Source organism: Schistocerca gregaria, chromosome 4 (assembly GCF_023897955.1).
Source record: "Schistocerca gregaria isolate iqSchGreg1 chromosome 4, iqSchGreg1.2, whole genome shotgun sequence".
In the NCBI taxonomy this organism is placed as follows: Eukaryota; Metazoa; Arthropoda; class Insecta; order Orthoptera; family Acrididae; genus Schistocerca; species Schistocerca gregaria.
The window spans coordinates 35,683,024-35,699,939 of NC_064923.1; the positions used below are offsets into that span (position 1 = coordinate 35,683,024).

Here is a 16,916-nt window from a genome sequence, read left to right on the forward strand (position 1 = left end):
CGAAGCCACTGAGCTTTCCTGTTCGACATACCTGCTCTGGTGCTGCTGTTTCCCTACTGACAACTTAATGCTCCTCGCGTCCTTTCATCGTGGCGAGTGTGCTTCCCGTACCGTGTAGTGGTCAATCGCGCATTACATAGGGTGTACGGGTACTGTTAACCAGATAGACCGAGACAGTCGCCGGTGTAGTGAGGAGCTACAGTTCCCGCACCGGCTGGGCTGTCGCGAATGAAATCGCACTTTGCGGGGACTCGTGGATTGTGACGGCTGGGGCGGTTCCACTAGGTCTGCGGCCGGGCGGCGGCGGCTCGGGATGCCAGAGGCGGGCGGCCGTGACGTCACGTCCGGCGGCGCCCCGCCGCTGCGCCGGCGGCTGGCACGATCGCTGGCGCTGCCGTGCGCGTGTGCGCGACCGCCCTGCCACCTGCCGGACCTGGGCGACAGCGCGTGCTCGCTGACGGCCTTCCGGCGCAGCCTCAGCCTCGCCACGCCACAGGTACACCCGGAGCTGCCCACTCGGGGATTCCTCCCAAAATTTGGAGAGAAGTGCTTCGACGGGAAATGTAGGGGGAAGTGTGCTTTGTGAGGAATTTTTAGGAGCTTCTCGAATACGAATAATGCATATCTATTAAAAATGAAAGAGCCCCTAGCTAACACTGAAATATGTAACTCTTGATTTTTGATTGTACACCCTTCCCAGCTTCAACTGTACTTGAATTGAGGATTACACCGATTACGGTTAGTCGAAGACTTCAAGAGAGAGTGTAGATCAGATAAGTTAGTTGAAGTTGATCGGTAAAAAGGAACCGTACAGTGAAGTTTGAGATTTGAAATCTGAAAGCGTTTTAGTGACATTATGCATATACACTATTATTTTCATATGTGTATTTATAAACTGCATATAACATCCAGAGGCAAAAACTATTTTGCAGTTATACACTACAACGTGCGGATCGGATCGCTTGATGAAAGGTTCCTTTAACAAAGTTTGCTTGATTTTACGTGCATAACTGAGCACTGAAGATACTTATATAGCTTCTCCTATAGCTTATATGCAACGATTTATGTATGTCGTACCGAAACTACGGCTTTTTAGTAAACACTAAATTGTAGAATATTAAAAATCATTTAAAAATCTTTTTTTTTTTTCAGAAGTAGTGCATGAATACTCCGCTTGACATGCAGAGATTTAGTGTAAAATTTTATCAGGCGAAAATGAGCACTGGTTACTCTCTCTATGTTCTAAGACGTCTGATAAATCCATTACCATTGATTGTTGTTGTTGTGGTCTTCAGTCCTGACACTGGTTTGATGCAGCTCTCCCTGCTACTCTATCCTGTGCAAGCTTCTTCATCTCCCAGTACCTACTGCAACCTACATCCTTCTGAATCTGCTTAATGTATTCATCTCTTGGTCTCCCTCTACGATTTTTACCCTCCACACTGCCATCCAATACTAAATTGGTGATCCCTTGATGCCTCAGAACATGTCCTACCAACCGATCCCTTTTTCTGGTCAAGTTGTGCCACAAACTTCTCTTCTCCCCTATCCTATTCAATACTTCCTCATTAGTTATGTGATCTACCCATCTAATCTTCAGCATTCTTCTGTAACACCACATTTCGAAGGCTTCTATTCCCTTCTTGTCCAAACTATTTATCGTCCACGTTTCTCTTCTATACATGGCTACACTCCATACAAATACTTTCACAAATGACTTCCTGACACTTAAATCTATACTCGATGTTAACAAATTTCTCTTCTTCAGAAACGCTTTCCTTGCCATTTCCAGTCTACATTTTATATCCTCTCTACTTCGACAATCATCAATTACTTTGCTCCCCAAATAGCAAAACTCCTTTACTACTTTAAGTGTCTCATTTCCTAATCTAATTCCCTCAGCATCACCCGACTTAATTTGACTACATTCCATTATCCTCGTTTTGCTTTTGTTGATGTTCATCTTATATCCTCCTTTCAGGACACTGTCCATTCCGTTCAACTGCTCTTTCAAGTCCTTTGCTGTCTCCGACAGAATTACGATGTCATCGGCGAACCTCAAAGTTCTTATTTCTTCTCCATGGATTTTAAAACCTACTCCGAATTTTTGTTTTGTTTCCTTTACTGCTTGCTCAATATACAGATTGAATAACATCGGGGAGAGGTTACAACCCTGTCTTACTCCCTTCCCAACCACTGCTTCTCTTTCATGTCCCTCGACTCTTATAACTACCATCTGGTTTCTGTACAAATTGTAAATAGCCTTTCGCTCCCTGTATTTTACCCCTGCCACCTTTAGAATTTGAAAGAGAGTATTCCAGTCAACATTGTCAAAAGCTTTCTCTAAGTCTACAAATGCTAGAAACGTAGGTTTGCCTTTCCTTTATCTTTCTTCTAAGATAAGTCGTAAGGTCGGTATTGCCTCACGTGTTCCAGTATTTCTACGGAGTCCAAACTGATCTTCCCCGAGGTCGGCTTCTACTAGTTTTTCCATTCGTCTGTAAAGAATTCGTGTTTGTATTTTGCAGCTGTGGCTTATTAAACTGATTGTTCGTTAATTTACCATTGATTAGTAACTGACATACTCCCAACAGCCCCTTTTCCATCGTTATTTTTAAGATGATTGGCCACTGACCATCCTGGTCCGCAATATTTTGCAAATAGTGCCATTCTACAATCACAGTTCATAAAAAGGGCAATGCAGAAGGTAAAGAGCATCAAGAAAAACGTAAAACGGAAAAATAACGAAATCATGCCACAAAATAAAGCTTCTAGAAATCAACAACCACGTCAAATGGGCGGAATTAAAAATTGTGTTTATGTTATCCAACAATCAACAACTCTCCATTAATAGCATAAATCACGTAGGACATCTGCTGCCGATGTTACCACCTTCAGTTTCTTTGCAGGGTCAAAAAATGCATTGCACAGAAAATACTGCAATCATTAAAAATATAAATCAGAGCTAGTTTGCAAGAGGATTTAAACCCAGAAATAGGAAATTCTCTGTATGATTTAACTATCGATGAAAGCGCAAAAGTAACGACTCAAATGCAGCTTTGCATTTTGCTTAGGTACCTTTCTTTTTTGAGGAAATGCAGTATAACTATTTTAATGCATTCTCCAATTTGATGTCCTAAATTCAAAATTGAAAAGTGACGATTTCAAAGTTTTGAAAGGAATCGTAGTAGAGCGGGGGGGATAGCGGGGGGTACATAGCTCAGTAACTGCTCTTCCAAAATAAATACTTCCTGAATTGTTGTTAAGTACGTTCGTCATTCTCTTCAACTTTATGCTGAAAAATCTGCAGCAGGCTTAGCTCTCCAATCTTAACTCCTTTTTAGAGAAACAAACAATTGGTTTTCTTACAGACCCAAGAGACTGATGCACAACAAACAGTTATGTGAAGCAGAGACTGATAGTTACAATCCTAAAAAAATTCAAGATAAGTCTGGTGGACGTTGGCTAGTTAGGTATTCTGCAATTGAAGCATTGGGAAAACTGAAGTTATTTTCTCTCGCTCAAAGCGACAGTGAATACTATATGTCTCAGCAAGTTTACAAGATAGTAGGTTGTCCAACATACAAAATTCTATTGATGTTTCTCAGAAATGAATGAAAATCCATATACAGACATAACTTGCCTTTTTAAAGTGAGCCGAGAGAAGCTTGGAAGACGTCTTTCTGTTCTTCATATTCCTACTCATTTAGAAAAACTTCAAGATCAGACCTCCCAAATTTTCATTTTGAAAATTACCTAATGCATACTTCAATCTTGTACTTGGGCTTCAGCCTGTGGCAAAGTTTCTTAAGCTAAAAGAGCGTTCTCGTATCTATGAGAGATGCAATATGTTAGTAATAGAATTTTGTAGGGTATTTAAAAAGTGGTTGTCAGAAAATGTAGCACTTTTGTAAGAGGTGACAATACTTTACCCTTCCACTGCAACTTCGCAGGAGAGACCAGATATTGTTACACTTGTCTCCCGTTTTAGGTGATCACAGATAACTGGTAAAATAAATGTCATCTCAGAATGGAACACGCTGTCAAATGAACACTGGAAAAACGTTTCAATAACTGTTGCTTGTGCAAAATATAGATGCAGCTCTGGAGTATTGGCATTTTTCCACCTGTGTTGCAAATGTTGCCCATATCAAATGATACCATTGAATGTGCGTTTTCGCTAGTTTCTTGCATAAGAAATAAACTCAGGAATAGGCTTCCTGTAGAGTTATTAATTGCTTTGCTAACCACCAGATATTATTAAAAATGGAAAACATGTGCCGCACTCGATTTGAACCATCCTTAAAAATGGTGAACAAGTTCATCATAACTATGTACTGTCGCAAACAAACGGAATTAAGCAAAGAAGTAGAAGTATTGGAAGGCCTTGGAAACTTATCGAGACTACCAGCTTTCTTTGTGAGCTACAAAAAGGGAATATGCTTTGCAAGTAATTAAAAGTATTATTAAAATCGTTATTGCCTGAACAATGTGTAATCGTACGTTGGTGGTTACTATTGGAGTAGTGACAAACGGTACTAGAAACACCTCGGATCGCTCAGAAAAAATGCAACCAAACAATTTTCTTGATATGTTCTGCACATTCTAAAATGTTGTAATGTTTTGATGAAATTTTTCTGTTACTAGTGTCATTGCTGTCAAACTATCGTTTTTTGTTCCACCAACACGTTTGCACTCCTAAAAGGAGTAAGAATTTGCGTATATGTATTATGCACCTTGGCTATTATCACAGAAGTTATACCATGTCGTCGGAGCGTGTGTACATCCTACTCATGTGTTAAATTCCTTACTTGCCACGAAAAAATCGCCTTGAGTGAATGCCAGAAACATCAAAATTATGGAGTGGAACGTTTCTTATTCTATATGCAGTTTATCTAAAACGTAACACAACCGCGGTGGAATATGCTTATGTTGTTGTTGTTGTGGTCTTCAGTCCTGAGACCGGTTTGATGCAGCTCTCCATGCTACTCTACCCTGTGTAAGCTCCTTCATCTACCAGTACCTACTGCAACCTACATCCTTCTGAATCTGCTTAGTGTATTCATCTCTTGGTCTCCCTCTACGATTTTTACCCTCCACGCTGCCGTCCTATACTAAATTGGTGATCCCTTGATGCCTCAGAACATGTCCTACCAACGGATTCCTTCTTCTGGTCAAGTTGTGCCACAAACTTCTCTTGTCCCCAATCCTATTCAATACTTCCTCATTCGTTATGTGATCTACCCATCTGATCTTCAGCATTCTTCTGTCGAACCACATTTCGAAAGCTTCTATTCTCTTCTTGTCCAAACTATTTATCGTCCATGTTTCACTTCCATACATGGCTACACTCCATACAAATACTTTCAGAAATGGCTTCCTGACACTTACATAAATACTCCATGTTAACAAATTTCTCTTCTTCAGAAACGCTTTCCTTGCCATTACCAGTCTACATTTTATATCCTCTCTACTTCAACCATCATCAGTTATTTTGCTCCCCAAATAACAAAACTCCTTTACTACTTTAAGTGTCTCATTTCCTAATCTAATTCCCTCAGCATCACCCGACTTAATTCGACTACATTCCATTATCCTCGTTTTGCTTTTGTTGATGTTCATCTTACATCCTCCTTATAGGACACTGTCCATTCCGTTCAGCTGCTCTTGCAGGTCCTTTTCAGTCTCTGATAGAATTACAATGTCATTGCTGAACCTCAGAGTTTTTATTTTTCTCCACGGATTTTAATTCCTGCTCCGAATTTTTCTTTCGTTTCCTTTATGCTTGCTCAATATACAGATTGAATAACATCGGGGAGAGGTTACAACCCTGTCTTACTCCCTACCCAACCTCTGCTTCTCTTTCATGTCCCTCGACTCTTATAACTGTCATCTGTTTTCTGTACAAATTGTAAATAGTCTTTCTCTCCCTCTATTTTACCCCTGCCACCTTCAGATTTTGAAAGAGAGTATTCCAGTCAGCATTGTCAAAAGCTTCCTCTAAGTCTACAAATGCTAGAAACGTAGGTTTGCCTTTCGTTAATCTTTCTTCTAAGATAAGTCGTGAGGTCAGCATTGCCTCACGTGTTCCAGTATTTCTACGGAATCCAAACGGATCTTCCGCGAGGTCGGCTTCTACTAGGTTTTCCATTCGTCTGTAAAGAATTCGTGTTAGTAGGTTGCAGCTGTGGCTTATTAAACAGACTGTTCGGTAATTTTCACATCTGTCAACACCTGCTTTCTTTGGGATTGGAATTATTATATTCTTCTTGAGATCTGAGGGTATTTCGCCTGTTTCATACATTTTGCTCACCAGATGGTAGAGTTTTGTCGGGACTGGCTCTCCCAAGGCCGTCAGTAGTTCCAGTGGAATGTTGTCTACTCCGGGGGCCTTGTTTCGACTCAGGTCTTTCAGTGCTCTGTCAAATTAAATGTAACCGTAGGGTTCCGCGGCCGTTGTCAAGGTCAATAAAATTCTTCTGGGTTAGAGACCGCATTGTCATTTTATAAATTCTTCACGCAGTATCGTATCTCCCATTTCATCTTCATCTACGTCCTCTTCCAATTCCATAATATTGTCCTCAAGTACACCGCCCTTGTATAGACCCTCTATACACTCCTTCCACCTTTCTGCTTTCCCTTCTTTGCTTAGAACTGGGTTTCCATCTGAGCTCTTGATGTTCATACAAGTGGTTCTCTTATCTCCAAAGGTCTCTTTAATTTTCCTGTAGGCAGTATCTATCTTACTCCTAGTGAGATAAGCCTCTACATCCTTACATTTGTCCTCTAGGCATCCCTGCTTTGCCATTTTGCATTTCCTGTCGATCTCATTTTTGAGACGTTTGTATTCCTTTTTGCCTGCTTCATTTACTACATTTTTATATTTTCTTCTTTCATCAATTAAATTCAATATTTCTTCCGTTACCCAAGGATTTCTACTAGCCCTCGTCTTTTTACCTACTTGATCCTCTGCTGCCTTCACTACTTCATACCTGAAAAGCTACCCATTCTTCTTCTACTGTATTTCTTTCCCCCATTCCTGTCAATTTTTCCCTTATGCTCTCCCTGAAACTCTGTACAACCTCTGGTTCTTTCAGTTCATCCAGGTCCCATCTCCTTAAATTTCCACATTTTTGCAGTTTCTTTAGTTTTAATCTACAGGTCATAACCAATAGATTGTGGTCAGAGTCCACATCTGCCCCTGGAAATGTCTTACGATTTAAAACCTGGTTCCTAAATCTCTATCTTACCATTATATAATCTATCTGATACCTTTTAGTATCTCCAGGGTTCTTCCATGTATACAACCTTCTTTCATGATTCTTAAACCAAGTGTTAGCAATGATTAAGTTGTGCTCTGTGCAAAATTCTACCAGGCGGCTTCCTCTTTCATTTCTTAGCCCCACCTGCTACATTTCCTACTCTCCCTTTTCCTACACTCGAATTCCAGTCGCCCATGAGTATAACATTTCGTCTCCCTTCACTATCTGATTAATTTCTTTTATTTCATCATACACTTCTTCAATTTCTTAGTCATCTGCAGAGCTAGTTGGCATATAAACTTGTACTACTGTAGTAGGCGTGGGCTTCGTAACTATCTTGGCCACAATAATGCGTTCACTATGCTGTTTGTAGTAGCTTACCCGTATTCCTGTTTTCCTATTCATTATTAAACCGACTCCCGCATTACCCCTATTTGATTTAGTGTTTATAACCCTGTAGTCACCTGACCAAAAGTCTTGTTCATCCTGCCACCGAACTTCACTAATTCCCACTATATTTAACTTCAACCTATCCATTTCCCTTTTTAAATTTTCTAACCTACCTGCCCGATTAAGGGATCTGACATTCCACGCTCCGATCCGTAGAACGCCAGTTTTCTATCTCCTGATAACGACATCCCCTTGAGTAGTCCCCGCCCGGAGATCCGAATGGGGGACTATTTTACCTCCGGTATATTTTACCCAAGAGAACGCCATTATCATTTAATCATACAGTAAAGCTGCAGGCCCTCGGGAAAAATGACGGCCGTAGTTTCCCCTTGCTTTCAGCCGTTCGCAGTACCAGCACAGCAAGGCCGTTTTGGTTATTGTTACAAGGCCAGATCAGTCAATCATCCAGACTGTTGCCCTTGCAACTACTGAAAAGGCTCCTGCCCCTCTTCAGGAACCACACGTTTGTCTGGCCTCTCCACAGATACGCCTCCGTTGTGGTTGTACCTACGGTACGGCTATCCGTATCGCTGAGGCACGCAAGCCTCCCCACCAACGACAAGGTCCATGGTTCATGGGGGGGGGGGGGGGTGGCGGGGGGGGGGGGTAATATGCTTATAACACCACAAAATTACTTGCGAGAACTTGATACAACTGGATGTTTTTTGTAATGATTTAAATACTGAGGCAGATCGTGACATTTACTAAAAGAATGGCAGGTCACAACTGCTCTGTTTGAAGTGTTTGCTGGTTACCGTACTAAAATGGTTCCTAACACAGTCGCCTAGCCCCCCACCCCCTCCACCAACAAACATTTTAACAATACAGCCATTTAGTTTGAACACTGTTTAGGGGATATCGGCCCGGTTTATGGGGATTTCGAATGGGGTGTAAGGGAAATTGTGCTTCAGAGTTGCCAAATATTGGTGCGTCCGATACAGCTCCATCCTCACCTCTCTCTGTCTCCGCTCACACTGCACCTTACTTCATCACTTACTGGTATTCTACTGGTAATTTCACAATTTCTGTCTTAAGACGTAGAACGCGTAAAATTATAGGTTACCTGAAAGTGCGTGAGACGGAAAGATTAAAACCGAATAAGAGTTTGCCTATAAAAATCTGTAAATCAGTACAACCTCAAGATTAGATATCAAATGGTTCTGAGCAGTATGGAACTTAATATCGGAGGTCACCAGTCCCGTAGAACGTAGAACTGCTGAAACCTTTAGTCAGCTGTAGTGGCAGTACTGCCAGTGTCGTCGTAACTGCCGTCTGCTTCACACATCCTGTGAAGCAAGCTACGTAAATTTAAGTATTAACTATGTTTTCCTTACTTGTCACTTCTTTTTCCGTGTGTCTTTAATTTTAGGAAGCTTTAATTTTCGAGTACTATTAATAGTATTCCATAGATTTCGTGTTTGTTTTGAATAGAGTCTAGAACAGTAAGTGCTTATTTTCATTGTTTCCAAGAAGAAGTGTCTAGTAACCACAGTTTAGTTAGCTATCAGCTGCCTTTAAGGAATTAGCAGTCTAGTTAAAAGTTGATTACTTAACTCTCTACAGTAAATTGTTGATTTCTTACGATGGACAGGATGTGTGACTGCTGTGTACGTACGGAGGAGGAGCTGGCCACTGATCGCGAACAGCTGAACGTGTTGATGGCCGAGGTCAGACGTCTTCAGGCTGCTGCCTCCGAGTGTAGCAGCAGTGGGGAGTCTGGCGCGTCGCATGGTACACTCCAGGTGTTACATGTTTCGCCCACTGCCCTGCTGTCGAGACGTCTTCGAGGATACGGGGCGCGTTTGGGCCACCTTCTCCCCGAGGGGAGTGGCGGGTTCAGCGGCGGAAGGTCAATGTGGAGGCTGGTCGTGTGGCGTCGCCCGCTCTGCCTGTGAATGGACAAGTGGCCGCTCCTTCAGCAAGGTCCGAGCAGGCACACGGGGGGAGGGATTTATTAGTGATTGGGAGCTCCAATGTTTGGCGGGTGATGGAGCCCCTTAGGGAAATAGCGGAAAGTTCGGGGAAGAAGGTCAGCGTTCACTCTGTCTGCTTGCCGGGGGTCTCATCCGAGATGTGGAGGAGGCCCTGCCGGCGGCGATAGAGGGCAATGGCTGCAGCCGACTGCAAATTGTTGCTCATGTCGCCGGCCGCGGTGGTCTCGCGGTTCTAGGCGCGCAGTCCGGAACCGTGCGACTGCTACGGTCGCAGGTTCGAATCCTGCCTCGGGCATGGTGTGTGTGATGTCCTTAGGTTAGTTAGGTTTAAGTAGTTCTAAGTTCTAGTGGATTGATGACCACAGCAGTTGAGTCCCATAGTGCTCAGAGCCATTTGAACCATTTTTTTTTTTTTTTGTTGCTCATGTCGGCACCATGACTCCTGTCGTCAGGGTTCAGAGGTCATCCTCAGTTCGTACAGGCGGTTGGCGGAGTTGGTGAAGGCGGAAAGCCTCGGTCGCGGGTATAAAAAAGGTTAATACACAACTGGGCATTAAAACTGATACACCAAGAAGAAATGCAGATGATAAAAGTGTATTCATTGGACAAATACGTTATACTAGTGCTGACATGTTATTACATTTTCACGCAATTTGGGTGCATAGATCCTGAGAAATCAGTACCCAGAACTACCACCTCTGGCCTTTATACGCCTGGGCATTGAGTCAAACAGAGCTTGGATAGCGTGTACAGGTATAGCTGCCCATGCAGCTTCAGCACGATACCACAGTTCATCAAGAGTAGTGACTGGCGTATTGTGACGAGCCAGTTGCTCGGCCACCATTGACCAGACGTTTTCAATTGGTGAGAGATCTGGAGGATGTGCTGGCCAGAGCAGAACTCGAACATTTTCTGTATCCAGAAAGGCCCGTACAGGACCTGTAACATGTGGTCGTGCATTATCCTGCTGAAACGTACGGTTTCGCAGGGATCGAATGAAGGGTAGAGTTACGGGTAGTAACACAACTAAAATGTAACGTCCACTGTTCAAAGTGCGGACAGTGCGAACAAGAGATGACCGAGACGTGTAACCAATGGCACCCCATACCATCACGCCGAGTGATACGCCAGTATGGCGATGACGAATACACGCTTCCAATGTGCGTTCAGCGCGATGTCACCAAACACGGATGCTGTAAACAGAACCTGGATTCATCCGAAAAATGACGTTTTGTCATTCGTACACACAGGTTCGTCGTTGAGTACACCAACGCAGGCGCTCCTGTCTGTGATCCAGCGTCTTTGGTAACCACAGCCATAGTCTCCGTGCTGATATTCCGTACTGCTGCAAACGTCGTCGAACTGTTCCTGCAGATGGTTGTTGTCTTGGAAACGTCCCCATCGTTGACTCAGGGATCGAGACGTGGCTGCACGATCCGTTACAGCCATGCTGATACGATGCCTGTTATCTCTACTGCTAGTGATATGAGGCCGTTGTGATCCGGCACGGCGTTCCGTATTACCCTCCTGAACCCACCGACTCCATATTCTGCTGACAGCCATTGTATTTCGACCAAAGCGAGCAGCAATGTCGCGATACGATAAACCGCAATCGCTATAGCCTACAATCCGGCACTTTTCAAAGTCGGAAACGTGATGGTACGCATTTCTCCTCCTTATTCGAGGCATCACGTTTCAACAGGCAACGCCGGTCAACTGCTGTTTGTGTATGAGAAATCGGTTGGAAACTTTCGTCATGTCAGTACGTTGTAGATGTCGCCACCGTCGCCAACCTTGTGTAAATGCTCTGAAAAGTTAATCATTTGCATATCACAGCATCTTCTTACTGTCGGTTAAATTTCACGTCTGTAGCACCTCCTCTTCGTGGCGTACCAATTTTAATGGCCAGTAGTGTAGTTACTGCAGTTGTTTTTAGCGTGTATCAAATACTGTCTGGAGAAAAGCTACACAAGTGTTCAGTCTTGATACAACATCTACGTGGTGCAGAGATTGGTAACTTGCTTTAAATGTTCAGAAATGCAAAATTGTGATTTTCACTAAAAGAAAATGACTGGAATGTCAATGAGTGACAACTGGAATGAGAAACCAACCCCGGTTGAAATTACATCAAGATGACGAATGCCAGAGGAGGAGAGCGGAGTTTCCGGCTGGTACACAACGCAACCGCTTAGCCACCGTTTCGCGTCTGTCTGCTGCTCGCTTCTGATTGGTCCATCTCAACACCTGCCAGGAAGTTTCATATCGGTTTGTTTCTTGTTGACACTATTGGTCGCTGGGACTTTACTTCTCATAGCCTGCACTCAGTAGAGTAGGGAATGATATACTGGCTAGGTTGATAGCAAATTGGTTAAGGGGGGACACTACAACTCATGGAAGTAGTTCTTTTTTAGATGAAACTCAATATCTACACATTCAATATTGAAACACGATATATCTGAAAATGTTAAGCATAATACTTGTGAAGACAAAAAAAGGTAACAATAAATATACTAAATTTACACGTGAGGCAATACTGACCCTACGACTTATCTTAGAAGATAAATTAAGGAAAGGCAATCCTACACTTCTAGCACTTGTACACTTTTGATAATGCTGACTGGAATACTCTCTTTCAAATTCTGAAGGTGGCGGGGGTAAAATAGAGGGAGCCAAAGGCTATTTACAATTTGTACAGAAACCAGATGGCAGTTATAAGAGTCGAGGGGCATGAAAGGGAAGGAGTGGTTGAGAAGGGAGTGAGACAGGGTTATAGCCTATCCCCGATGTTATTCAATCTGTATATTGAGCAAGCAGTAAAGGAAACGAAAGAAAAATTCGGAGTAGGAATTAAAATCCATGGAGAAGAAATAAAAACTTTGAGGTTCGCCGATGACATCGCAATTCTGTCAGAGACAGCAAAGGACCTGGAAAAGCAGTTCAACAGAATGGATGGTGTCTTGAAGTGAGGATATAAGATGAACATCAACAAAAGCAAAACGAGGATAATGGAATGTAGTCTTATTAATTCAGGTGATGCTCAGGGAATTAGATTAGGAAATGTCACACTTAAAGTAGTAGATGAGTTCTGCTATTTGGGGAACAAAATAACTGCTGATGGTTGAAGTAGAGAGGACATAAAATGTAGACTGGCAATGGCAAGGAAAGCGTTTCTGAAGAAGAGAAATTTGTTGACATCGAGTATAGGTTTAAATATCAGGAAGTCGTTTCTGAAAGTATTTGTAGGGAGGGTAGCCATGTATGGAAGTGAAACGTGGACGATAAATAGTTTGGACAAGAAGAGAATAGAAGCTTTCGAAATGCGGTGCTACAGAAGAATGCTGATGATTAGATGGGTAGATCAAGTAAGCAATGAGAAGTTATTGGACAGAATTGGAGAGAAAAGAATTTTGTGGTACAACTTGACTAGACGAAGGGATCGGTTGTTAGGATATATTCTGAGGCATCAAGGGATCACCAATTTAGTATTGGAGGGTAAAAATCGTAGACGGAGACCGACAGATGAATACACTTAGCAGATTCAGAAGATGTAGGCTACAGTAGGTATAGGAAGATGAAAAAGCTTGCACAGGATAGAGTAGCACGGAGAGCTACATCAAACCAGTCTCTGGACTGAAGACCACAACAACAACCTTAGCTTGAATCTATTGTAGAAAAGAGACGGAGAAAAGAGGAGTTACTACTTCGTTAGAAAGGGTCACACTTACAGAAACACTGACATTCTTAAATACTGAAGTGATCAGCATTTTGAAGCATGTGCCACACAAATAGAAACACACAAAATAAAAATAATTATAGTCACAATATAAAGGTTTCAAACTAGTAATTTCCAGCTCTTCACTAAACAGTTTGATGCAGTATTAAATTTCTTAATTTCTAAATATAATGATCTCATACTAAGTGGAGATTTTAGTTGAAATTTTCTGGAGGATAGTTACTCAAGATCCATACTATAGTCTCTTACCACTTCTTATAATCACATTCCCTTAGTACAGTTCCCAACCAGGGTTAAGCGTACCAGCAGCACTGCTATTGATAGCATTTTCATAGATACTACCACACTAGCAAATCATAGTAAAATTCCAATATTTAATGGCCTTTCAGATCATAATGACCAGTTGCTTACATTTAATATAGTGGTGTCTGATTCCACTAATAACAGGAAGTGTGAAACTCTATGAATAATAAATGAAACAGAAATCGAAGGTACAAAAAACTGTTTGAGGAATAGAGACTATAAAGATGTATACAATTCACCTGGGATAACTGAAAAATATAACTATTTCTCTAATATGGTCATAGGTCACGTTGAAAACTGCTGCCCCAAGAAAGTAATCAAAGCAAATAGATTAAATGTTTCAAAACCTTGGATTACAAATGGAATAAAAGTATCTTGCAAAGCAAAAAGAAAACTGTACTTAATGTCAAGGGAAAACGATGACCACAGAGCTAAGTCACAGTACAAATTATATTGTAAAATTCTAAACAAGGTAGTCAGAACCTCAAAATGTATTTATTTTCTAGAAAAAATAAATACCTTTAATAACAATATAAAAACTATACGGAAAAAAGTAAAAAGTGAAACAGGAAAAACTAATCAGGCAAACGAGGAAATTATGTTAAATGTAAATAATGAGTTGATTAGAGATACCTTCAAAATTGCAGACACTTTCAACAAATTATTCCTTTCAGTAGCAACAACGTAGGTTTGCATAGTTCCTCAGGAGACAGCTTAAAATATTTAAAAAAACTAATTTCCACAGATTTCACAAAATTCAACTATATCCTACCTCACTGAAAGAGATTTCTAATATTATTAGCTCTCTTGAAAACAAATGTTCTAGTGGTTATGATGAAATCAGCACTACCATAATTAAATGTTGCTCCTCAGAAATTCGTGAGATACTGAGTTACTTATGTAATGAATCCCTGCACAATGGTACTTTAGCAGATAGGCTTAAATATGCTGCTGTCAAACAATTACACAAAAAAGGAGACAAATCATCACTGGAAAACTTCTGTCTCATTTCATTAATGGCAATATTTTCAAAAGTGTTTGAAATGGTTATGTACAATAGACTTTATAAACAATTAGTACAGAAAAATATTCTCATTGACAATCGGTTTGAATTTCGGAAAGGATTGTCAACTGATCAATCTACATTCATTTTTACAGATGACATGTTAGAATTAATAAATCCAAAGTTATTATGTCTTGGAATATTCTGTGCTCGGGCTAAAGCTTTTGATTGTGTTACGCATTATATGCTTATACAAAAGTTAAAATATTATGGGATAACAGGAGTAGCAGGATCATGGTTCTCATATATCCTTATACAAAAGTTAAAATATTATGTGATAACTGGAGTAGCAGGCTCATGGTTCTCATGCTATCTTTTTAATAGAAAACATTGTGTATCTGTATCAGACTTACACGTAACAATAGTCATTCAAAATATGAAATCATCAGACAAGGTTCCTTGTTGTTCCTATTATATGTTAATGACCTTCCATATGCAGTGTCACAAAATGCAAATATTGTCTTATTTGCAAATGGTACAAGAGTAATTAGAATTATATCTGGTGTCAGTCATAGGTTATCATGCAGAGAACTCCTTAAGAAACTTGGCATTCTAACTTCTACTTCTCAGTAGATATGCTCATTGATGTCCTTTGTTATTTCCAACATGTCTCTTTTTAGACAAAATACTGCAAAATATTATTATAATACCAGAATCGGAAACAATCTGTATAAGGACTATAGAAAGCTTAACATTAGTACAAAAAGAAGTCAAATACTTGGCTACTCATACATTCAGAAACTTAGCAGAGCATATCAAAGGTGTAAGTGATAAAGATCGGTTTCAGGGTGGGATCCGTACCAGATAGGGTTGATAGAAGAGATAGAAAAGATCCAACGGAGAGCAGGGCGCTTCGTTACAGGATCATTTAGTAATAGCGAAAGCGTTACGGAGATGATAGATAAACTCCAGTGGAAGACTCTGCAGGAGAGACGCTCAGCAGCTCGGTACGGGCTTTTGTTAAAGTTTCGAGAACATACCTTCACCAAACAGTCAAGCAGTATATTGCTCCCTCCTACGTATATCTCGCGAAGAGACCATGAGGATAAAATCAGAGAGATTAGAGCCCACACAGAAGTATACCGACAATCCTTCTTTCCACGAACAATACGAGACTGGAATAGAAGGGAGAACCGATAGAGGTACTCAGGGTACCCTCCGCCACACACCGTCGGGTGGCTTGCGGAGTATGGATGTACACTCCTGGAAATTGAAATAAGAACACCGTGAATTCATTGTCCCAGGAAGGGGAAACTTTATTGACACATTCCTGGGGTCAGATACATCACATGATCACACTGACAGAACCACAGGCACATAGACACAGCCAACAGAGCATGCACAATGTCGGCACTAGTACAGTGTATATCCACCTTTCGCAGCAATGCAGGCTGCTATTCTCCCATGGAGACGATCGTAGAGATGCTGGATGTAGTCCTGTGGAACGGCTTGCCATGCCATTTCCACCTAGCGCCTCAGTTGGACCAGCGTCCGTGCTGGACGTGCAGACCGCGTGAGACGACGCTTCATCCAGTCCCAAACATGCACAATGGGGGACACATCCGGAGATCTTGCTGGCCAGCGTAGTTGACTTACACCTTCTAGAGCACGTTGGGTGGCACGGGATACATGCGGACGTGCATTGTCCTGTTGGAACAGCAAGTTCCCTTGCCGGTCTAGGAATGGTAGAACGATGGGTTCGATGACGGTTTGGATGTACCGTGCACTATTCAGTGTCCCCTCGACGAACACCAGAGGTGTACGGCCAGTGTAGGAGATCGCTCCCCACACCATGATGCCGGGTGTTGGCCCTGTGTGCCTCGGTCGTATGCAGTCCTGATTGTGGCGCTCACCTGCACGGCGCCAAACACGCATACGACCATCATTGGCACCAAGGCAGAAGCGACTCTCGTCGATGAAGACGAGCACGTCTCCATTCGTCCCTCCATTCACGCCTGTCGCGACACCACTGGAGGCGGGCTGCACGATGTTGGGGCGTGAGCGGAAGACGGCCTAACGGTGTGCGGGACCGTAGCCCAGCTTCATGGAGACGGTTCCGAATGGTCCTCGCCGATACCCCAGGAGCAACAGTGTCCCTAATTTGCTGGGAAGTGGCGGTGGGGTCCCCTACGGCACTGCGTAGGATTCTACGGTCTTGGCGTTCATCCGTG

At 42.1% G+C, this 16,916-nt stretch overlaps 1 protein-coding gene across 1 annotated transcript in view; it reads left to right on the forward strand.

The window, feature by feature from the left end:
• Nucleotides 1-313: 313 nt before the first annotated feature.
• LOC126266735 (uncharacterized) overlaps nucleotides 314-16,916 on the forward strand; it is a 292,392-nt gene continuing 275,789 nt past the window's right edge. Inside the window, exon 1 of the mRNA XM_049971221.1 lies at nucleotides 314-496. Coding sequence (XP_049827178.1) covers nucleotides 314-496 — 183 coding nt within the window. The remainder of the gene's footprint in view (nucleotides 497-16,916) is intronic.